Source organism: Rattus norvegicus, chromosome 5 (genome assembly GCF_036323735.1).
Source record: "Rattus norvegicus strain BN/NHsdMcwi chromosome 5, GRCr8, whole genome shotgun sequence".
In the NCBI taxonomy this organism is placed as follows: domain Eukaryota; kingdom Metazoa; phylum Chordata; class Mammalia; order Rodentia; family Muridae; genus Rattus; species Rattus norvegicus.
This window is the reverse complement of record NC_086023.1, coordinates 148,068,110-148,085,842: the sequence shown is the minus strand read 5'-3', so window position 1 is coordinate 148,085,842 and position 17,733 is coordinate 148,068,110. Positions and strand designations below refer to the sequence as shown.

At 49.3% G+C, this 17,733-nt stretch overlaps 1 protein-coding gene and 1 long non-coding RNA gene across 2 annotated transcripts in view; one reads left to right on the top strand and one right to left on the bottom strand.

The window, feature by feature from the left end:
- Window positions 1–1,026: 1,026 nt before the first annotated feature.
- LOC134479033 (uncharacterized) lies at window positions 1,027–12,348 on the top strand. Its single transcript, XR_010051986.1, has 3 exons — window positions 1,027–1,267; window positions 4,335–11,087; window positions 11,433–12,348. It is a non-coding gene; the product is annotated as an uncharacterized LOC134479033 (long non-coding RNA).
- Window positions 9,009–17,733, bottom strand: part of Nkain1 (Sodium/potassium transporting ATPase interacting 1) — a 45,150-nt gene continuing 36,425 nt past the window's right edge. The window contains exons 3-7 of the mRNA NM_001427136.1: window positions 16,281–16,361; window positions 12,931–13,128; window positions 11,533–11,593; window positions 10,990–11,071; window positions 9,009–10,837 (exon numbers count right to left, since the gene is read on the bottom strand). Of these exons, the coding sequence (NP_001414065.1) occupies window positions 10,828–10,837; window positions 10,990–11,071; window positions 11,533–11,593; window positions 12,931–13,128; window positions 16,281–16,361 (432 nt within the window). The 3' untranslated portion in view covers window positions 9,009–10,827. The remainder of the gene's footprint in view (window positions 10,838–10,989; window positions 11,072–11,532; window positions 11,594–12,930; window positions 13,129–16,280; window positions 16,362–17,733) is intronic.

The window sequence follows — 17,733 nt, the reverse complement described above, 5'->3', positions numbered from 1 at the left end:
GAGGAGTAGCAGGGGATGGAGGTGCAGAGTCACTGAGAAGAGATCTTAAGGTTTCATTTTATTTATGTGGATGGGTGTTTATGTGTGTGTACAACATACATGGAGTGCCCTAGAAGGCCAGAAAAGTGCATCTGATCCCCTGGAAGTGGAACTAAAGACACATCATGCGTGCAGCTGAGATTCAAACCTCAGTCATCTATCCAGCCCCAAGTAATTTATTTACTTTAATTTTTGGATATTTTCCTGTATTTTTTTTTATAAGGGCACGAATTATAGGAAGTTTCACTTGTAAAGAATTCATAAAACTCATGATATATGTGTGTACTGAGATACCACTGCACCCTACAAACAGGCATGTGCAATGCATTAATTACACTTTTAAAACAGGAGTGAGAGAGGGGTTAGGGATTTGGCTCAGTGGTAGAGCGCTTGCCTAGCAAGCGCAAGGTCCTGGGTTCGATCCCCAGCTCCGGGAAAAAAAAAAAAAAAAAAAAGAATAGAAAAAACAGGAGTGAGGGCTGGAGACATGGCTGAACAATTAAGAAAACTTATTGCTTTTGCAGAAGACCAGGGTTTGGTTCTCAGCATCCACAAGGGTCTGTTACTTATTTTAGGGTATCTGACACCTCTTCTGGCTTCCTACCTACCCTTGATAAAGAATGCACAAAGTGAAGAAAAATGGGGCTAGGATGTACCTCAGCGATGTGAGTCCATTCATAAGTCCCTGGGTATGAACCCCAACACCTCAGACATTAGAAATAAAAATAAGAGAAATCAAGTTACAAAGTGCCCGGGAGGGGAAAACTCGCATAATCATGTTCTGAGCCTGTAACATGAGTACTGGGAACCGAACCAGGCTTCTTTGCCAGAGCACCAAGTGCTTTTAATCGCAGAGCATTTTTTTTCCAGTCCAATTATGGCTCGATTGTTAAAACAGTAATTGGAAAAATCCGGTAAGGGATTATTTCAGAAGCGAATTCAGGGTAACTGAGTAAGGGTGTGGATACGTCTGAGAAATCAAGGACAGGGGGTGAGACAAAGACAGGACATAAACTGTGGGGTGAGAGGAGGTGCAATGAGGGACATGTGGGGGCGTAGGGCAGGAGTTCGCTTTTTCCACAGAGATCTTGCGAAGGTCGAAGCCGGCAGCCAGCACATTGGGTTCCGGGACAAGGTTCTCTGCCCCCACCTGCAGCTGGAAGCAAGTGGCTCAGGCCAGGGGTCACAAGGCGTTCAGTTTCCATGCTGCATAATCCGGACTCCACAGGTAGGAGGGCTGGGCAAAAGAATGTTGCAGGGAACAAAGGAAGTGTTGGCCCAGCGCCCGCACACACCTTTTACACAGAGCGCACCGGGGCGTCCAGCGAGAACTGGACTTCTAACCGGCCAAGCTGAGAATTCCGCATTTCCCTGCAAAGGCGCGGCTCCCAGCGGGAACAAAGAAGAAGCGAGGTGGGGCCTAGGCGGGGCGGAGCCAGGGGGCGAGCAGGAGCCGCACAGAGGGCGGGGCCATGAGAAGGGGTCGTGGGCGGGCCAAGGGGGAGGGACCTAATAAACTAGCGAGTGCATTGGATAGTCGGTCCTGATTGGGGGCGTGGCTGTACACAGACGGGCGGGGCCTCGCCATGGGCGGAGCCAAGATAGATGAAACAGGTTTGATTGCTGAACAGTCTTGGAGCCCAGGGCCTGAAATTGTCTGTGTCCTCCATTCTTGGAGCGGTCCTAGGGTAGGGACCTACGAGAGATCGAGAGAGGCTTTTGGAGGATGGTGCTCTGTCTTCGGAGGCACAGGTGGGCGGGAGCCTAGATCTCTGCACTAAGGAGGCACAGACTCGGAGAGAAGAAAATTGGCCTGATGGGCGAGACTGAGGCTGGGAGCGATAAGACCCAGAGGTTCAAAGATCCGGGTGACTCTGTGTTGGGGAAGGGCAGGAGGGAGGCCAGAGCAAGCAGATTGCCTGGAAGAATCTGGACGGAAGCTCCTGCCCTGCAGGCCCCACTAAGGTCTTGAGTGTCCAAAGTCTCCTGGAGAGTTTTCTTTTATAAGAGTTGCCGAGGTCATGGTGAATCTTCACAGCAATGAAACCTTAACCAAGACTCTTTGTGAAGCAACTACTATGTATACTTCCTCTCATGTAGAAAGGAAAAGAAACAGAGGCATAATAAGTCCTCGAGTGTTCAAGGTCCCATGTAGAATCATATACTTTAAAATGTATTTTATTCTTTTTTCTTTTTTTTTTCTTTCTTTTTTTTTTTTCCGGAGCTGGGGACCGAACCCAGGGCCTTGTGCTTGCTAGGCAAGCGCTCTACCACTGAGCCAAATCCCCAACCCCTATTTTATTCTTTTTAACTTTTAATTACGTTTCTCTTTGTGGCCTTATGCAAGTGAATTCAGGTATCCATAGAGGTCAGAGGGATTGGGTCTTCTGGATCTGAAGTTACAGGCAGCTGTAGCAGTGAGTTGCCCGATGTGGTGCTGGGAACCAAAATCGGGTTCTCTGCAAGAGCAGCTAGGGTTCTCAACCCAGGAGCTATCTCTCCAGCCCCAAAACTATGAGCATACGAAAATATAGCAGGAATTATCCTCCCAAGAACTTAACCACCCACATCATTATTCCTGGGCTTCCTTTCCTTTCTGTCCGAGGGGAAGTATACACAGCAGTTGCTTCACACAGAGTTTTGGCTAAGGTTTCTTTGCCGTGAAGATTCACCATGACCATGGCAACTCTTATAAAAGAAAACATTTAATTGGGGCTGGCTTACAGTTTCAGAGGTTTTGTCCATTATTGTCATGGTGGGAAGCATGGCAGTGTGCAGGCAGACATGATGCTGGAGGAGCCAAGTTCTACATCTTGGTTAGCAAGCAGCAGGAAACTGTGTGCCACACTGACATACACTGAGCATACGTGACCTCCTCCACAGTGACACGCATCTTCTAACAAAGCCACACTTCCTATCAGTGCCACTCCCTATGGCTAAGTACTCAAACATATCAATACCCACCAATCTATGAAGGCCATTCCCACTCAAACCACCACACGAGGTCAGTGTGAAGACAGGGCTTCTGAGAATACCTGATAACCTTTCCCCCTAGAAACAGGATTTCTCTGTAGCAGCCCTGGCTGTCCTGAAACTTGCTTGGTAATTGAGGCTGGCCTCATACTCACAGACATCTGCCTGCCTCTGCCTTCTGAGTGCTGGGATTAAAGGTGTATGCTACCTTGCCTAACAAGGTATTCTTTTCTTTCTTTCTTTCCTTTTGAATTTATTTTTATTTTTATGAGTGTTATGCCTGCATGTGTGCCTGTGTACCACTTCCATGCCTGGTGCTGGTAGAAATCAGAGAAGGGGATTGGATTCCCTGGAACTGAAGTTACAGATGGCTGTGAGCCAACGTGTGGGTGCTGAGAACCATACTTGGAGCCTCTGTAGCAAGTGCTCTTAACTTGGATTACCTCTTTAATCCCAAAGGATGCCATCAGGAGTTGAACCACGTTGCTGTTCATCACTGAAGAAAGTCAGGACAGGCACTCAAACAGGGCAGGATCTTGGAGGCAGGAGCTGATGCAGAAGGCTGTGAAGGATGCTGCTTACTGGCTTGCTCATCTTGCTTTCTTATAGAACCCAGGACTATCAGCCTAGGGGTAGCCCCACCCACAAAATGGGCTGGGCCCTCACCCATTGACCACTGATTGATCTCATGGGACCATTTCCTCAACTGTAACTCCTTCCTCTCTGGTGACTCTAGCTTGTGTTAAGTGGACACACAAAACCAGTCAGTACAGTGGCTCAGTGGTAAAGAACAGTGACTGTTTTTCCAGAGGACGGGAGTTTGATTTCCAACATCCGTATGCTGGCTCACAAACATTTGTAACTCTAGTTCCAAGAGATCTGACTCCCTCTTCTGGCTGTCACAGGTACTACGCACATATGTACACAAACACACATAAAATAAAATTATGTTTTACTTTTTTTTTTTAAGACTTTATTTATTTTATATAAGTGAGTACCCTGTCACTTTCTTCAGACACACCAGAAGAGGGAATCAGATTTTGTTGCAGATGGTTGTGAGCCACCATGTGGTTGCTGGGAATTGAACTCAGGACCTCTGAAAGAGCAGTCAGTGCTCTTAACCGCTGAGCCATCTCTCCAGCCCCCTATATTTTACTTTTTAATTTATTTGTTCAAAGTCTCCCTGTAATGACTTGACTCACTTGATTCTGTGTTGACTGGGAGTGACATTAGCGATGCCCATAGATAATTTGTGTCATAACTGGGGAGGCACATCTTGTGAGTGGCACCCAGGGATGATTCTAAGTATCCTTGGTGAACAGATCAGCTGATCACAACTAACGGTGACCCAGCATGTCAGTGCCGAGTCTGGAGTCTGCAAAACTCTGATCAGGAGAAATCTATGCCTTTTCCTGTGGTTTGCCCAAGAGGTCCCTCTGAAGCTATGCATGCTAAAGGTAAGGCTGGGGCCAGCTGCCGCTGATAGGGTGAGAACTATGCTGCCTCTTCAGAGCTCTTCAGTGGGATGGCATGAGTGTTGAACATGTCCTTGTTGGAGATACAGACTATTTATCTATGTTCCGATTACCCCCTGCTTTACTCTGTGGCTGGCTTTTCCAGAGCCAGGTTAACTGTAACTACAGCCTCTCCATCTTTGCTTAGAGGACATACAAAGACTTCAGTACACATCTCCAGGATGAACCTGGGAGCCTGGTTACAGCAATCCCTCCAGCAGTTTCTTCCCTAAGCATTTATTAAGGGATGCTATGTCACCCCAATCTCCATCCATGAACCACATTCACCAGGAAGAATATACTCCAGGTTCTCTCTCTCTCTCTCTCTCTCTCTCTCTCTCTCTCTCTCTCTCCTTCCTTCCTTCCTTCTTTTTTTCCTTTTTTTTTTCTTTTTGAGGCAGGGTCTTATGTAGCCCAGGTTAGTCTCTAACTATATATCTTTTTTTTTTTTTCGGGGCTGAGGACCGAACCCAGGGCCTTGTGCTTGTTAGGCAAGCACTCTACCACTGAGCTAAATCCCCAACCCCTCTAACTATATATCTTGAACCTCTGATCTTCTTGGCTTTACCTCAGGGGTGCTGGGATGATGGCATGTAATTACAGCATTCACCACCACTATGCCCAGGTCTTAAGCTTTCTCTTTCTTTCTTTCTTTTTTTTTTTAAGATTTATTTATTTTATGTATATGTGTACATTGTGGCTGTCTTCATACACACCAGAAGAGGGCATCAGATCCCATTACAGATGGTTGTGAGCCACCATGTGGTTGCTGGGAATTGAACTCAGGACCTTAGGAAGAACACTCAGTGCTCCTAACCACTGAGCCATCTCTCCAGTCCCCGAGCTTTCAAATCTTAAGGTCATAGGGGGAGAGTGAGTGGACACAGGTTAGAGGAGAGGCTGAGCGTCTGCTGCTTGTGCTACAGTGCACATGTGGAGGTCAGAGGACGAACTTGAAGAAGTTAGTTCTCCCTTCCATCCTGTCACATTGTCAGGTTTAGCAGCAGACATCTTTTTTTTTTTTTAATTTATTTATACATGTACACTGTAGCTGTCTTCAGACACACCAGAAGAGGGCATCAGATCTCATTACAGATGGTTGTGAGCCACCATGTGGTTGCTGGGAATTGAACTCAGGACCTCTGGATGAACAGTCAGTGCTCTTAACCACTGAGCCATCTCTCCAGTCCAGCAGCAGACATCTTTATCCACTGAGTTATCTCATCAGCTACCCCCCACTCCTTTTGAGACAGGGTCTCATGTGGCCCAGGCTGGCCTTGAACTTTGGTTCTTCTGTCTCTGCCTCTTGAGTGCTGGGATAACAGGCAAATGCTAAGTGTGCCTGGCACACAGTTTTTACAGTACTTGCAATCAAATCCAGGACCTGGTGCATGGAAGGCAAGCACTTTAATTGAGCCACGCTCCAGGAGCTGTACCTGGGCTACTGGGATATGTAGAGTGACAGCCTGGGATGGACATCGATGACACTGTACTGCATTTCCTTAGCAGGTCAGTTCTGTCCTTGCACTGGGGACCTAGACCTGCCTGCTTGTCATGCTGGCCACCATTGTGCTGGTGGCTCTCCCGTTTATGCGTAAGGAGCTGCCATCACATATAAACATCTCCAGCACAGATTAGCTTCCTACAGACATAACACTGCTCCACACTTCTAACTCACTTGGGAAGCCCTGCTGGATCTCTAAGGGACCGTGCCTTTCAGATAGTCTGTGAGCAGAATTCTTCGATGGTATCCCATTGCCCTCCCTGGTTCTATCTGACACTTGGGGTTGTATAACCTAGGACGAGTTCCTTCCCTGTGGAAGCAGAGTGCCCTTCCCTACTCAATCCCTGGAACCCAGGCATGGACCACTCTGACACATCAGATGTGATGAGTGAGCTTAAGGTGGGAAGCTGTCCTGATGACCTGAGTGCACCGGTCTAATGACATGGCACCCCAGAAACAGAAAATATTGTTTTGGGAGCATATGGTTCCTTAACTTCCTTTTTTCTTTTTTTCTTCTTTTTTTCAGAGCTGGGGACCGAACCCAGGGCCTTGCGCTTGCTGGGCAAGCGCTCTACCACTGAGCTAAGTCCCCAACCCCCCTTTTTTCTTTTTTAAAAAGATTTATTTATTTTATTTATATGAGTACACTGTTTTCACACACACGAGTAGAGGGCATCGGATCCCATTACAGATGGTTGTGAGCCACCATGTGGTTTCTGAGAATTGAACTCAGGACCTCTGGAAGCCTCTGGAAGAGTAGTCAGTTCTCTCTCTCTCTCTCTCTCTCTCTCTCTAGGATTTATTTATTTTTATGTATATGAGTATACTGTAGCTGTCCTCAGATGCACCAGAAGGCATCAGATCCCATTACGGATGGCTGTGAACCACCATGTGATTGCTGGGAATTGAACTCAGGACCTTTGAAAGGACAGTCAATGCTCTTAATCACAGAGCCATCTCTCCAGCCCCAACTTTCTTTAACTTAATCATCAATCAATTAATTGGATTCCATGATTCACAGTGGAAATACTGGTTCTTTGAGCTATGTCACCAGAATGATCCAGAAGGTCAAGGGCAGGAGGGAGGAATCTATGTGGAAAGCACTGTCCGACACCTTGTGGTTGGAATGAGCACAGCCCCCCCAGGCTCATCCATTCGAACGTTTGGTTGCCAGTCCATAGACTATTTGGGAAGGATTGGGAGGTGTGGCCTTGCTGGAGGAGGCATGTCACTGGGGTGGGCTTTGAGGTTTCAGAAGTCCACACCAGGCCCGATCTCACTCTCTCTGCCTGCAACTTACAGATCAGATATAAGTTATCTACCACTCCAGTGTTACGCCTGCCCGCCTGTCTGCCGCCATGCTCCCAGCCATGAGGGCCATGATCTCACCCCCTGAATCTGTAAGCAAGCCCCCAGTTAAATGGTTTCTTTTTAATAAGTTCCCGTGGTCATGGTGTCTCTTCACAGCAATAGAACAGTAACTGAGACTCGGATCATTCAAAGCCAGGGACTCAGTGGCTGTACTGGCTGGTTTTGTATGTCAACTTGACACAAGCTGGAGTCATCACAGAGAAAGGAGCCTCCCTTGAGGAAATGCCTCCGTGAGATCCAGCTGTAAGGCATTTTCTCAATTAGTGATCAAGCAGGGAGGGCATCCCTGGTCTTGGGTTCTATAAGAGAGCAAGCTGAGCAAGCCAGGGGAAGCAAGCCAGTAACATCCCTCCATGGCCTCTGCAACAGCTCCTGTTTCCTTACCTGTTTTGTTCCTGTCCTGACTTCCTTTGGTGATGGACAGCAATGTGAAATGTAAGCTGAAGAAACCCTTTCCTCCCCAACTTGCTTCTCGGTCTTTGTACAGGAATAGAAACCCTGACTAAGACAGTTGTCAAGAAGAGAGAAGAGCCAAGATGTAAGAGACCCAGAAACATCATCAGAGAGAGCGAATAATACAGAGAGCATTTAGCATCCCTCCCCCCAAACCCCTGCCCCCAAGGTTTCTCTGTGTAGCCCTGGCTGTTCTGGTACTCACTCTGTAGACCAGGCTAGCCTCAAACTTCTATCTGCCTTCCGGGTCCATCCTGGGACTAGAGGTGTGCACCACTACTACCCAGCAGCCCCTGTGCTGTTTTGAGGAAAGAAAAGATAGTGGCTTGCCCGAAGCCATGAAGCCAGTCTAAGGCACAAGCCAGGGCTTCAGGAATATATGATAAAGGCTAGGCAGGGTGGTGCTCACTCACAATCTAACATTGAGAGGCTAAAGCAGGAAGATTACAAATGACAGACCGGGCTACAAAGTGAAACCTAGTTTCAACACACACACACACACACACACACACACACACACAGAGGGGTGTTGGCTCAGTGGCAAAGGCGCCTGGGAACCTGAGTTCGATGCCCAGGACTTAAATGGTAGAAGAAAACTGATTCCAGCAAATGGTTCTCTGACTCCACGTGTACTCTCTGGCATGCGTGTTCAATCCCTACCCCCACACCACACACAAATAAATATAGTAAAGGAAAAAAAAGGTGGACAGAGAACACAGACACCACAAAGTTGTTTTCCAACCTCCACAACCTCTGTGTGGCATACACACCCCCCAGAACAATTATAAATAAGATATTTTTAAAAGGAGGGGCAAGTGCAGTAGCTCACATCTTTAATCCCAGCACTTCAGAATGTTGGGCAAGTAGATTTCTATGAGTTCAAGGCCACAGTTGGGCTATACGGTGAGTTCTAGATCAGTTAGGTCTACATAGCAAGACTCTGTCTCAAACAAACAATAAATGTATGTAATATGTTAAAAATGAAATGGCCACTCAGTTTTGCACCCATTTTTTTTTTCTATTCTTTTTTTTCGGAGCTGGGGACCAAACCCAGGGCCTTGCGCTTGCTAGGCAAGCGCTCTACCACTGAGCCAAATCCCCAACCCCCCTTTTTCTCTTAGGAAACCTTTCTGATCAAGAGGGCAAGACAGGCACACAGTGAAGAAAACACTTTTTTTTTTTTTTTTTTAATCAACCAACCTGCATGGATACCTGGGAGGTCTCAGCCCACAAGGTTTCGTTGAGAAGCAAACCCAGATTCCCCCTGTAAAACCCAGCTTATAAAACCAAAAGGCTTCGAAGCATCCGTGGCTAAACCCTTGAGTAGAGAGAGCCCTGCGGGAAGGGATGGGAGAAGTGAGTGTTGCTGGTGGGAAGTGACCCAGTGGCAAGAGGTAGCCTGACTTAAAGGAAACGTATCCCTCTCTGATTAGGCTCACCACCCAGGGACCTGTGATCGCCAGAGGAACTCCTGGGCGTGGCTATTCTGTGTGGCACACTGGTTGGAGTGGAGTGGGGCTTGCCGCTCTAGCTCAGGAAAGACTGGAGAGCGACGTGTTCACCTCGACGTGTTCACCTTGGGTGCGGTGTGAACTGTCTCCCCTGCGCGTTCACCTCGGTGCGGTGTAAACTGTCTCTCCCGCACAAGCTCCCTGCTAGGTCCCTCTGCTTCTTAGCTGCCCTTCCGATTGCTTCCGCTTCACAGATCGGAGGCACCGATGTCTGTTCTCTCTGTACGTAACTCACCAAGCCCTACCTACTGAGGACACGGGGTTCTTAGGGCCTCTGTGGAGGAAGAAGATGGAGAAAAGCCCTCCTCTCTGCTTGTTCTCAGGAAAGGGTGGGGTTCTAGTCCTCCTGACTGGAGTCATCCACACTCATTCTGCCCCTTCATATTCCCAGGCTTGCTTCTGGATCACCATCCTCTCTCCCTCAGGGACCATGACGGTGAAGTAGGTGGAAGAATGGAGGGTTTGCTTGGGATTGCTTGGGGGGAGTGGACCCCAGCTTAGAGATCTGGCGGACGAGTAGTGGTTCTGCTTTTGTGGAGGACGAGGTTTAGAAGTTTACCAAAGATGAGCAGGCTGAGTCTACAAAGGCTTCCTGTGGGTCAGGCTGAACTCAAGGCTTTAGGCTCTGTTTGCCTGGTTCCCAAGAGAACGAACTGGTATATTGCTTTAAGAGTGGAGCTGGTGTGTTGTGGTGGTGATATGTGAGTGTGCGGGATTGCCCGAGCTAGAAGCGGGGCTTGGAAACCAAATCCAGAGGCCAGATACTGGATTGGAGAGTCTCAAACTAGAACACACAGGATTCAAAGCCTGCCTCTGCTAAAACCTTACTGTGCGGCTTCAAGCAAGTCGCCTCACATCTCTGGGCCTTAGTTTCCATATCTGCCCCATAGCCCAGGGAATTGAAAAGTCAAACGAGAGTGCTAGGAGTATCATCTGCTAAGGGATTATTTTAATTATTTGAGGTGGGGAAACTGAGCCCCGGAGAGAGCAAAGACTCTGCCCGATGTCACACAGGATGCCAGTGATAGAGCCCAGGACTCCTGCTTCTAGTTCACAGTATCTTTCCCCAGGGCAGGTGAATGAGAGGTGAGATGGGGTGAGTTCGTCTGTCTTGCTGTTTGGACTGAGGGCAAGATACTAGGTAAGGAGTAGAGCTGAAGAAAGAGGAAGACCCTGGCACGTACCAAGGCTGAGATTAAAAAAAATACAAACCCAGCGATTCCCCCTCCCCCCAACCCCATCCTGCCCCAACCCTGAAGTCCGGCTAGGGTCAGGTCCAAGTTCAAGTCTAAGTGAGTCCGCATTTGCTCCAGGGGCTGCAGATCCAGGAGGCTGTACAAGCTGCAGTTAGCCTAAGCGCCGCCAGGGGGCGCGCCTGCTCATCGTGATCCAAGCCTCCGGACAGCGCTGCTTCAGGCTCCAGAGGTCCAGGGAGCTTTACGAGGTGGGTGCGGAACAGAAGCTACCCAGACCTGCAGGAAACAAAAGCAGGTTAGAAGTGTATTTGCAGGCCTGCGAGTAGGTGGTCAGAGAGACCCGGATGCCCACGCCTTCTCCATGCACTTCTTTCCACCAACACCAAGTTACACCCTCCAGTTACACCCAGTCCCCGCCAAGGACCCACGTGTACAGAGGCTGCAGCTGTAAATGCGACGTCTTCTGAGGCGCCTGGTATCCATAGGAGTCAAAGCCACCGATGAAGTCAACTGCGAAAGAGAAGAGGTGAGTACTGAAGGCTGGGTCTTGAAGGTGAAGAACCTCGTGACACAGACCCATTCCTGGGTAGCCCAACCTGAGAAGGGGTGGGTAGGGCCGGGAACAGCCACGCCCAGGATGTGGACCCGAGGGCGGGGCTGTGCATAGGAGTAGGAGAGGGTAAGGTTAAGTGTTGCTCCTGTCCTCCTTCAGCAGGCAAAGAGAGGCAGGCGGTCAGGTGGAAGGAAAGCCCTAAGGCTCTGAACTATAGGGTTAGATCCAGTATGGGGGAAAAAAGCGGTTCTGGGGCCTTGGGCTGAGTACTTAGCCATCTGGGTCTTAACCATTCATCCCTGGCTTCTCTTCTTCCAGTACAAACCAGCCCCAGGGGAGGCGGCCCTGTCCAAGGTACTGAAAACACCCCCACCCTCACCCCAACCCCCGGCCATCTCTCTGAGGGGGAGACACTTACAGCTGTCCTCCTCTTCCAGGAATACTTTGCTCACATAACAGGCAAACACGAATCCGAACAGCTGAGAGAGGGGATAACAATCAGGAAGGGAAAGAGTTGTCCCTGTCCCCTCTACCCACCGACTCAAAGCCTTGTCTAAGCAAACATTTACGTTAAATGCCTCTGCTTGAAAAGGCTGTGACTGACAAGCAGGTCACCTCTTTGTGCCCCAAGCTTCCCACTTAGGCCTGTGTAAAGTTCCTAAGACAGGGCTGGCCCTCCCATTAATGGTCTCAAGTAGCCCAGGCTGACCTTGAGCTCTGGATCCTCCTACTTTGACCTTGCAAGTGCTGGGGTTACAGGCGTACCACCATGCTTGGCTGTGACCCCTATTTTGAACCCCCTTCTTTGCTTTGCTTTCTTGTTCGATTGTTTCTCTGTGTAGCCCTGGCTGTCCTGGGACTTGCTCTGTAGATCAGGCTGGCCTCGAACTCAGAGACCGGCTTATCTCTGTCTCCTGAGTGCTGGGATAAATGTATTGTGCCACCGAGGCCTGGCTGGATCTCCTTTCTTATTCTTTCAGCCCTGTATGGTTGGCACTGTCCTTCGTATGCAAAAAGTAAGGGAGCTTGAGAAAAACAAATGACTTGTCCAAGGTCCCAGGTGATGTGTTTATAAAAAGATAAAGAGAGAGGGGGATATGTTTTGCTGAATGTGTGGTGAGGTGTGGGGAAGGGGGTGCCTCGGTGGGCCCATGCTGAGGCATCCCTTCCCCGTGAGGGGCCAGCCACACAATGGTATAGTACAGAATAGAGTTTATTAGGGCATGGGGGAGGGGAGCTGAAAGGGTAGTAGAGACAGAGAAAGGCAGAGAGGGGGGAGAGGTAGAGGCTGGCCATGAGCACATGGAGGGGGGAAGGGAAGGGGGGGAGAGCGGGAGCAGGAAGCCAAGAGAGAGCAAGAGACAGAGGAGGGGGGCAAGCAGCTGGCTGTTTCCAGGTAACTGTGAGGTGGAGCTTAGACAGAATGCTAACACCAGGGGTGTATTAGACTTCTAAGCTCAGCGGGACTTGGCCTGAAGGCTCATCCCATTCATGAAACCTACCCATGCCCTTCTTGGGGGATGGGAGATGGGTGGTGGAAGGAGGAGGGAGGCGTCACAGGATGCTGGAGCAAATGGAGGTCAGAATACATAGGTTTATCTTTCTTTTTCTTTTTCTGAACAGGGTTGGGTAGGGAACCCACTATGTAATCTAGGCTGATCTCAAATTTGTAAGCCTGACCCTCCTGCCTCTGCCTCCTGCCTGCTGGAATTGTGGGTCTATATATGGCCTGTCATCTCTCCAACGGGGATAAAGAATGGATGGTCTGGAATCTGCACTTCGGGGGACATGGGGTTGGGTGATGAATAGGACTCACAGCTAGGAAGATCTGCAGGGCACTACTGAGGGCTTCAATGTACGGATAATCAAGCAGGCAGCCAGTGACCGAGATGACATGGTGGTCCTCCAGGGCCAGGCGGGAGTTCAGAACAGGAGTCACCAGGCAGCCTGGACCGTTCTCCATCCACCAGGAGCGATGCAGGGATGTGTTGAAGGTCATGATGAAGTCCCGGTCCTGGGGGGCAGAGGGGCCTGGGATACTCAGCGGTGGAGAGGGATAGGAGGACTCCCCAGGTGCCCACTACCATGTGGATTCACATAGTCTGCTCTTCTCCAGGTTGATTTGTAAGGGAAATGACGGCCCCTGCAAGTCTAAACATGGCCAGCAGGTGGCAGCAGACGATCACATAGACGTCACATTGCTATCAACTGAGCTGGAGAGGGTTCGAGTTGAGCCTATATTGGAGCCTCTGAATTTCAGACTTAAAAGAGCACTAACAGAGACAGGATCTAACTCCCCAGGCATCGGTGAACTCCGCAATACAAGCTCCCGTATAACCCAATGGGTTCCCATTACTCTGCATGTGACTCCTCTCCTCGGTCTGTACTCTCCCTTTTGTTAGATGGAGAAGGGGCTGGGCTAGGTCAGTGTTTAGACAGTGTGCAGCCCTGTACCCAACAACACCTTCACTCCTTCAGTCAGACTGAGACTCGCCACACTGACCAGGAACCAAGCACACAGGCCTGTGATCAAGCGTCATCGCCCGAGTAACCACATGGAGTTGCTGTGGTCCATCCTCCAATCCCCACCCCCACCCCACCGGGGCTTCTGTGTTATATAGCCCTGGTTATGCTGGAACTTGCTCTGTAAAACAGTCTGGCTTTGAGATCTGCCTGCCTCTGCCTCCAAAACGCTGGTCTTAAAGCTTCTACTCTCTCTGTGTGTGTTTGTGTTTGTGTTTGTGTGTGTGTGTGTGTGTGTGTGTGTGTGTGTGTGTGTGTGTACGTACACTGGGTGGCTTCCTTAATTGCCCTTCCACCTTTTTTTTTTATTCATTTATTATATATAAGTACACTGTCTTCAGACACACCAGAAGAGGGCATCGGATCTCATTACAGATGGTTGTGAGCCACCATGTGGTTGCTGGGAATTGAACTCAGGACCTCTGGAAGAGCAGTCAGGTGCTCTTAACCGCTGAATCATCTCTCCAGCCTCCACCTTTTTTTTTTTTTTTTTTTTTTGGAGCCAGGGACCGAACCCAGGGCCTTGCACTTGCTAGGCAAGCACTCTACCACTGAGCTAAATCCCCAACCCTCCACCTTTTTTTTTAAAATTTAATTCTTGTTGTTGTTGATGGTGGTGGTGGTGGTGGTGTATGTGTGTGCCTGTGTGTACACATGAGCCATAGAACACGTCCAGAGGTCTGAATACGACTTTTGGGAATTAGCTCTGTTTTCTTCTTCTTCTTTCTTTCTTCTCAATCTGGGATTGAGCTTGCGTCATCCGGCTTGCAAAGCAAACACTTCTACTCACTGAGCTACCTCTGTGCCCTGCCTTTTTTTTTTTTTTTTGAGACAGGGTCTCTCAGGGAACCTGGAGTCCACAAGTTTGGTTAGACTCACTAGCTTGAAAATCTTTAGGAAATCTTTCTCTCCTCCAGCTCCCCTCCCAGTATTGGGATTACAGATTCATGCCACTAGAAAGTGTTATGTGGGTGCCGGGGATCTGAACTCAAGGGCTTCATGCTTGCATAGCGGGCACTCTGACTAACTGAACCACCCGGTAGAATGTCTAACATGGATTCCCTCCCTAGCACCATGTGTGGTACATAACTGTAATCCCAGCATTTGGGAGGAGCAGGAGTTCAAAAAGTCACCCTCAGCTACATAGTGCTTGAGGCATGCTTGGGTTACAAGAGATCCTGTCTTTAAAAAAAAAAAAAAAAAAAAAAAAAAAGAGGTGGGACTGGAGGGATGGCTCAGTGGTTAATACCACTGGATGCTCTTCCAGACGATCAGAGTTCTATTTCCAGCACCCACATGGGAGCTCACAACTGTCTGTAACTCCAGTTCCTTGGGCTCATTCGCCCTCTTCTGGTCTCTGCCAGCACTGCACACACATGGTGCAGGGAAATGCATGCAGACCATGCACCCTGTGGTGGTTTGAAGGAGTATGCCTGCCCCACCCCTGTAGGCTCAGGTGTTTGAATACTTGGTGCCCGGTTGGTAGGACTGCTTGGGGAGGATGCAAAGGTGTGGCTTCACTCTGTGGTGGCGCACACCTTTAATCCTAGCACTCAAGAGGCAGAGGTAGGTAGATCTCTGAGTTATGTTATAGGCCAGCCTGGTCTACTGAGCAAGTTTCAGGATAGCCTGGGCTACACAGAGAACCCCTTTCTCAAAAAAAAACAAAAACCAACCAACCAAGCAACCAAACAAAATAAAGAAAAAAGAAGGTGTGATTTTACTGGAGATGTGTCATGGGGTAGGAGGGCAGACTTTGGGGTCCCAAAAGCCCAGCGATCTCTCTCTTTGCCTTGGGGGTATGGCTCACAATGTGAGCTCTCAGCTGTTTCGGCTGCCAAGCACTTGTTCCGCCATCATGGAACTGATGCCCGAGTCGGATGCTTTCTTTTATAAGTTGCCTTGGTTGTAGCATTTTATCACAGCGATAAAAAAAATAACCACCACACGGGCCTACATGTAAATAAGTAAAAACACATCTAAAGAAAGAGCAAACTGAAGCTCAGAGAGAACAGGCCGTTCGCCCAGTGTCCAACTGCTGGGCAGCATTACAGCTGAGACTTAAATGGAGCAGGGTCAAGCCACGATGCCAAAGTTTTTATTCCTGTATTTGTCCTCCTTTGTATCTAAAAATAGAAGTTGTGCCTCTCTGGGCTCGCTCCTCTTCCAGGTACACACCCCTGCTTTCTTTAGCTGCTTCTCCACACGACACAGTTTGTTCATTCTCCCCTGAACAAATGCCACCCTAGTCTCTTTCCTTTCTGAAAAATATCGATCGGCCTCGGACCCAGTGTGTCTCTGTGTATAAGCAATAAAACGTGCGTGTGGGACATTTTCACCTTCCTCTGAGCATTTCATCGTGTGCTGGCATACACTTCGGTTTTCACTGAGCTTGTGGTCAATGCAGCCCTGGGCTCATCTTCCCAGCAAATGCCCTTTAGCCTCATCCGGGCCATCCTTGTTTTTAAGAAGCACAGAAGAGGCCAAAAACAAAAATGGGGGGTGTGTGTCAAGCGGGCTGCACAGATTAGTGGAGTGTGCGGAGGGAGAAAGGGGTGTGGAAAAGAGGATGTCCCGGCCCCCAGTAGAGATGGCAAAGGTTAGGTAGTGTGTGCTCTGCACACCACCAGGCCCCAGGCTTACCTGGGATAGCTGTCCAACCTCCAGGTAGAAGCAGATGATGAAGGCATTCCAGCCGACCCAGAGTACCAGCCAGGCTGCATACTGCAGAAAGCAGAGGTGAGTAAAGGGGGGAGGTGCGGGGGTGGGGATGGGGCACAGTCAGTGGAGACGGACTTCAAGGGAGAGTGGAGGTTACACTCATCCTTCACAACCCTCCACTAAGACACAGAGGGCAGGCTGAGCTTCTCTGGATCACACAGCTAGGAGTCAGGGCCTTAGCCCAGGTCCTTGGAGAGGGAGAGACCTCCTCTCCATACATTGCAGTTACTTTGAGGAGTTTGCTAAAAATACAAATTGGGGCTGGACAGTGGTATCACACGCCTTTATTCCCAGCACTGGAGGCAGAGGCAGGCAGATCTCTGAGTTCAAGGCCAGCCTGGTCTACAGAGCAAGTTGCAGGATGGCCAGAGCTGTCAGAGACAGACAGAGAAACCCTGTATTGAAACCCGCCCCCGCCTCCGAAATTTACAAATTGGGGCTGGAGAGATGGCTCAGCCATGACATGTTCTGAGCACCCATGCAAATACAGACCTGTAACCTCGGGTTCAGGAGAAACCAATGCCCTCTTCCGGCCTCCTCAGGTAACCACATTCAAGTATATCCCTTCCGTAATTAAAAAATAAATAAACAAAATCTTAAAAATGCTAATTGCAGGGGCTCAGCAGGTAAGAGCACTTGCCAGTAGAACTAGCAAGGTGGAGCCGAGCCTTTAGGAGTGGAGAGATGGCTGGCGTGGAATGAGCATGAGTGGGTCATCCTGCATCTGTCCTATTGCAGGCACCATGTATGGATGCTGGGTAATCTGCTGAGCAGCCTGGATGTGGCCCCTGAAGAGGCACCGAGGGCCAGCAGGGAACTGCAGCAGGCCAAGGATGTGGGAGATTAGGTGTCCAGAAGACCATTAGCAGGGGTGAGAAAGCTACACTACAAGTACGTTCAGACCATGTTGTCTTTTTTTCTTTTTTAAATATAGGGAGGGTCTCGCTGTGTAGCCCAGGCTATCCTTGAACTCACGATGATGCTGTCTCTGTCTCCCAAGTTCTAGGATTACAGATATGCATCACTATGCCTCGTAGACCATGTCCTCAGTGAATGCCAGGCAGTAGGGACAGAACCCAAGACTTCCTGATGCTCCCTTGCCTCCCTTTCTTTCTTTGTCCCCATAGCAGGATGGTGACAGTGTAGGAGCTCTCACTCCAGGCTTGGCTCTGCCTTTCCTAGCTGTGTGACCTTAGGAAGACTTAACCACACTGAGCCTCGCTCCCTCATTGCACAGAGGAGGTGGTGGGGCTGCTGTAATGGTGCCAAACAGATGTAGAACTGCGCCGTCTGCCCAGCCCACCTCCTCTGGGAAGAGTCTCTAAAGAAACACAGTACTCTGGTTGGTTCTGAGTGCATACTTAGGACTTTTGGG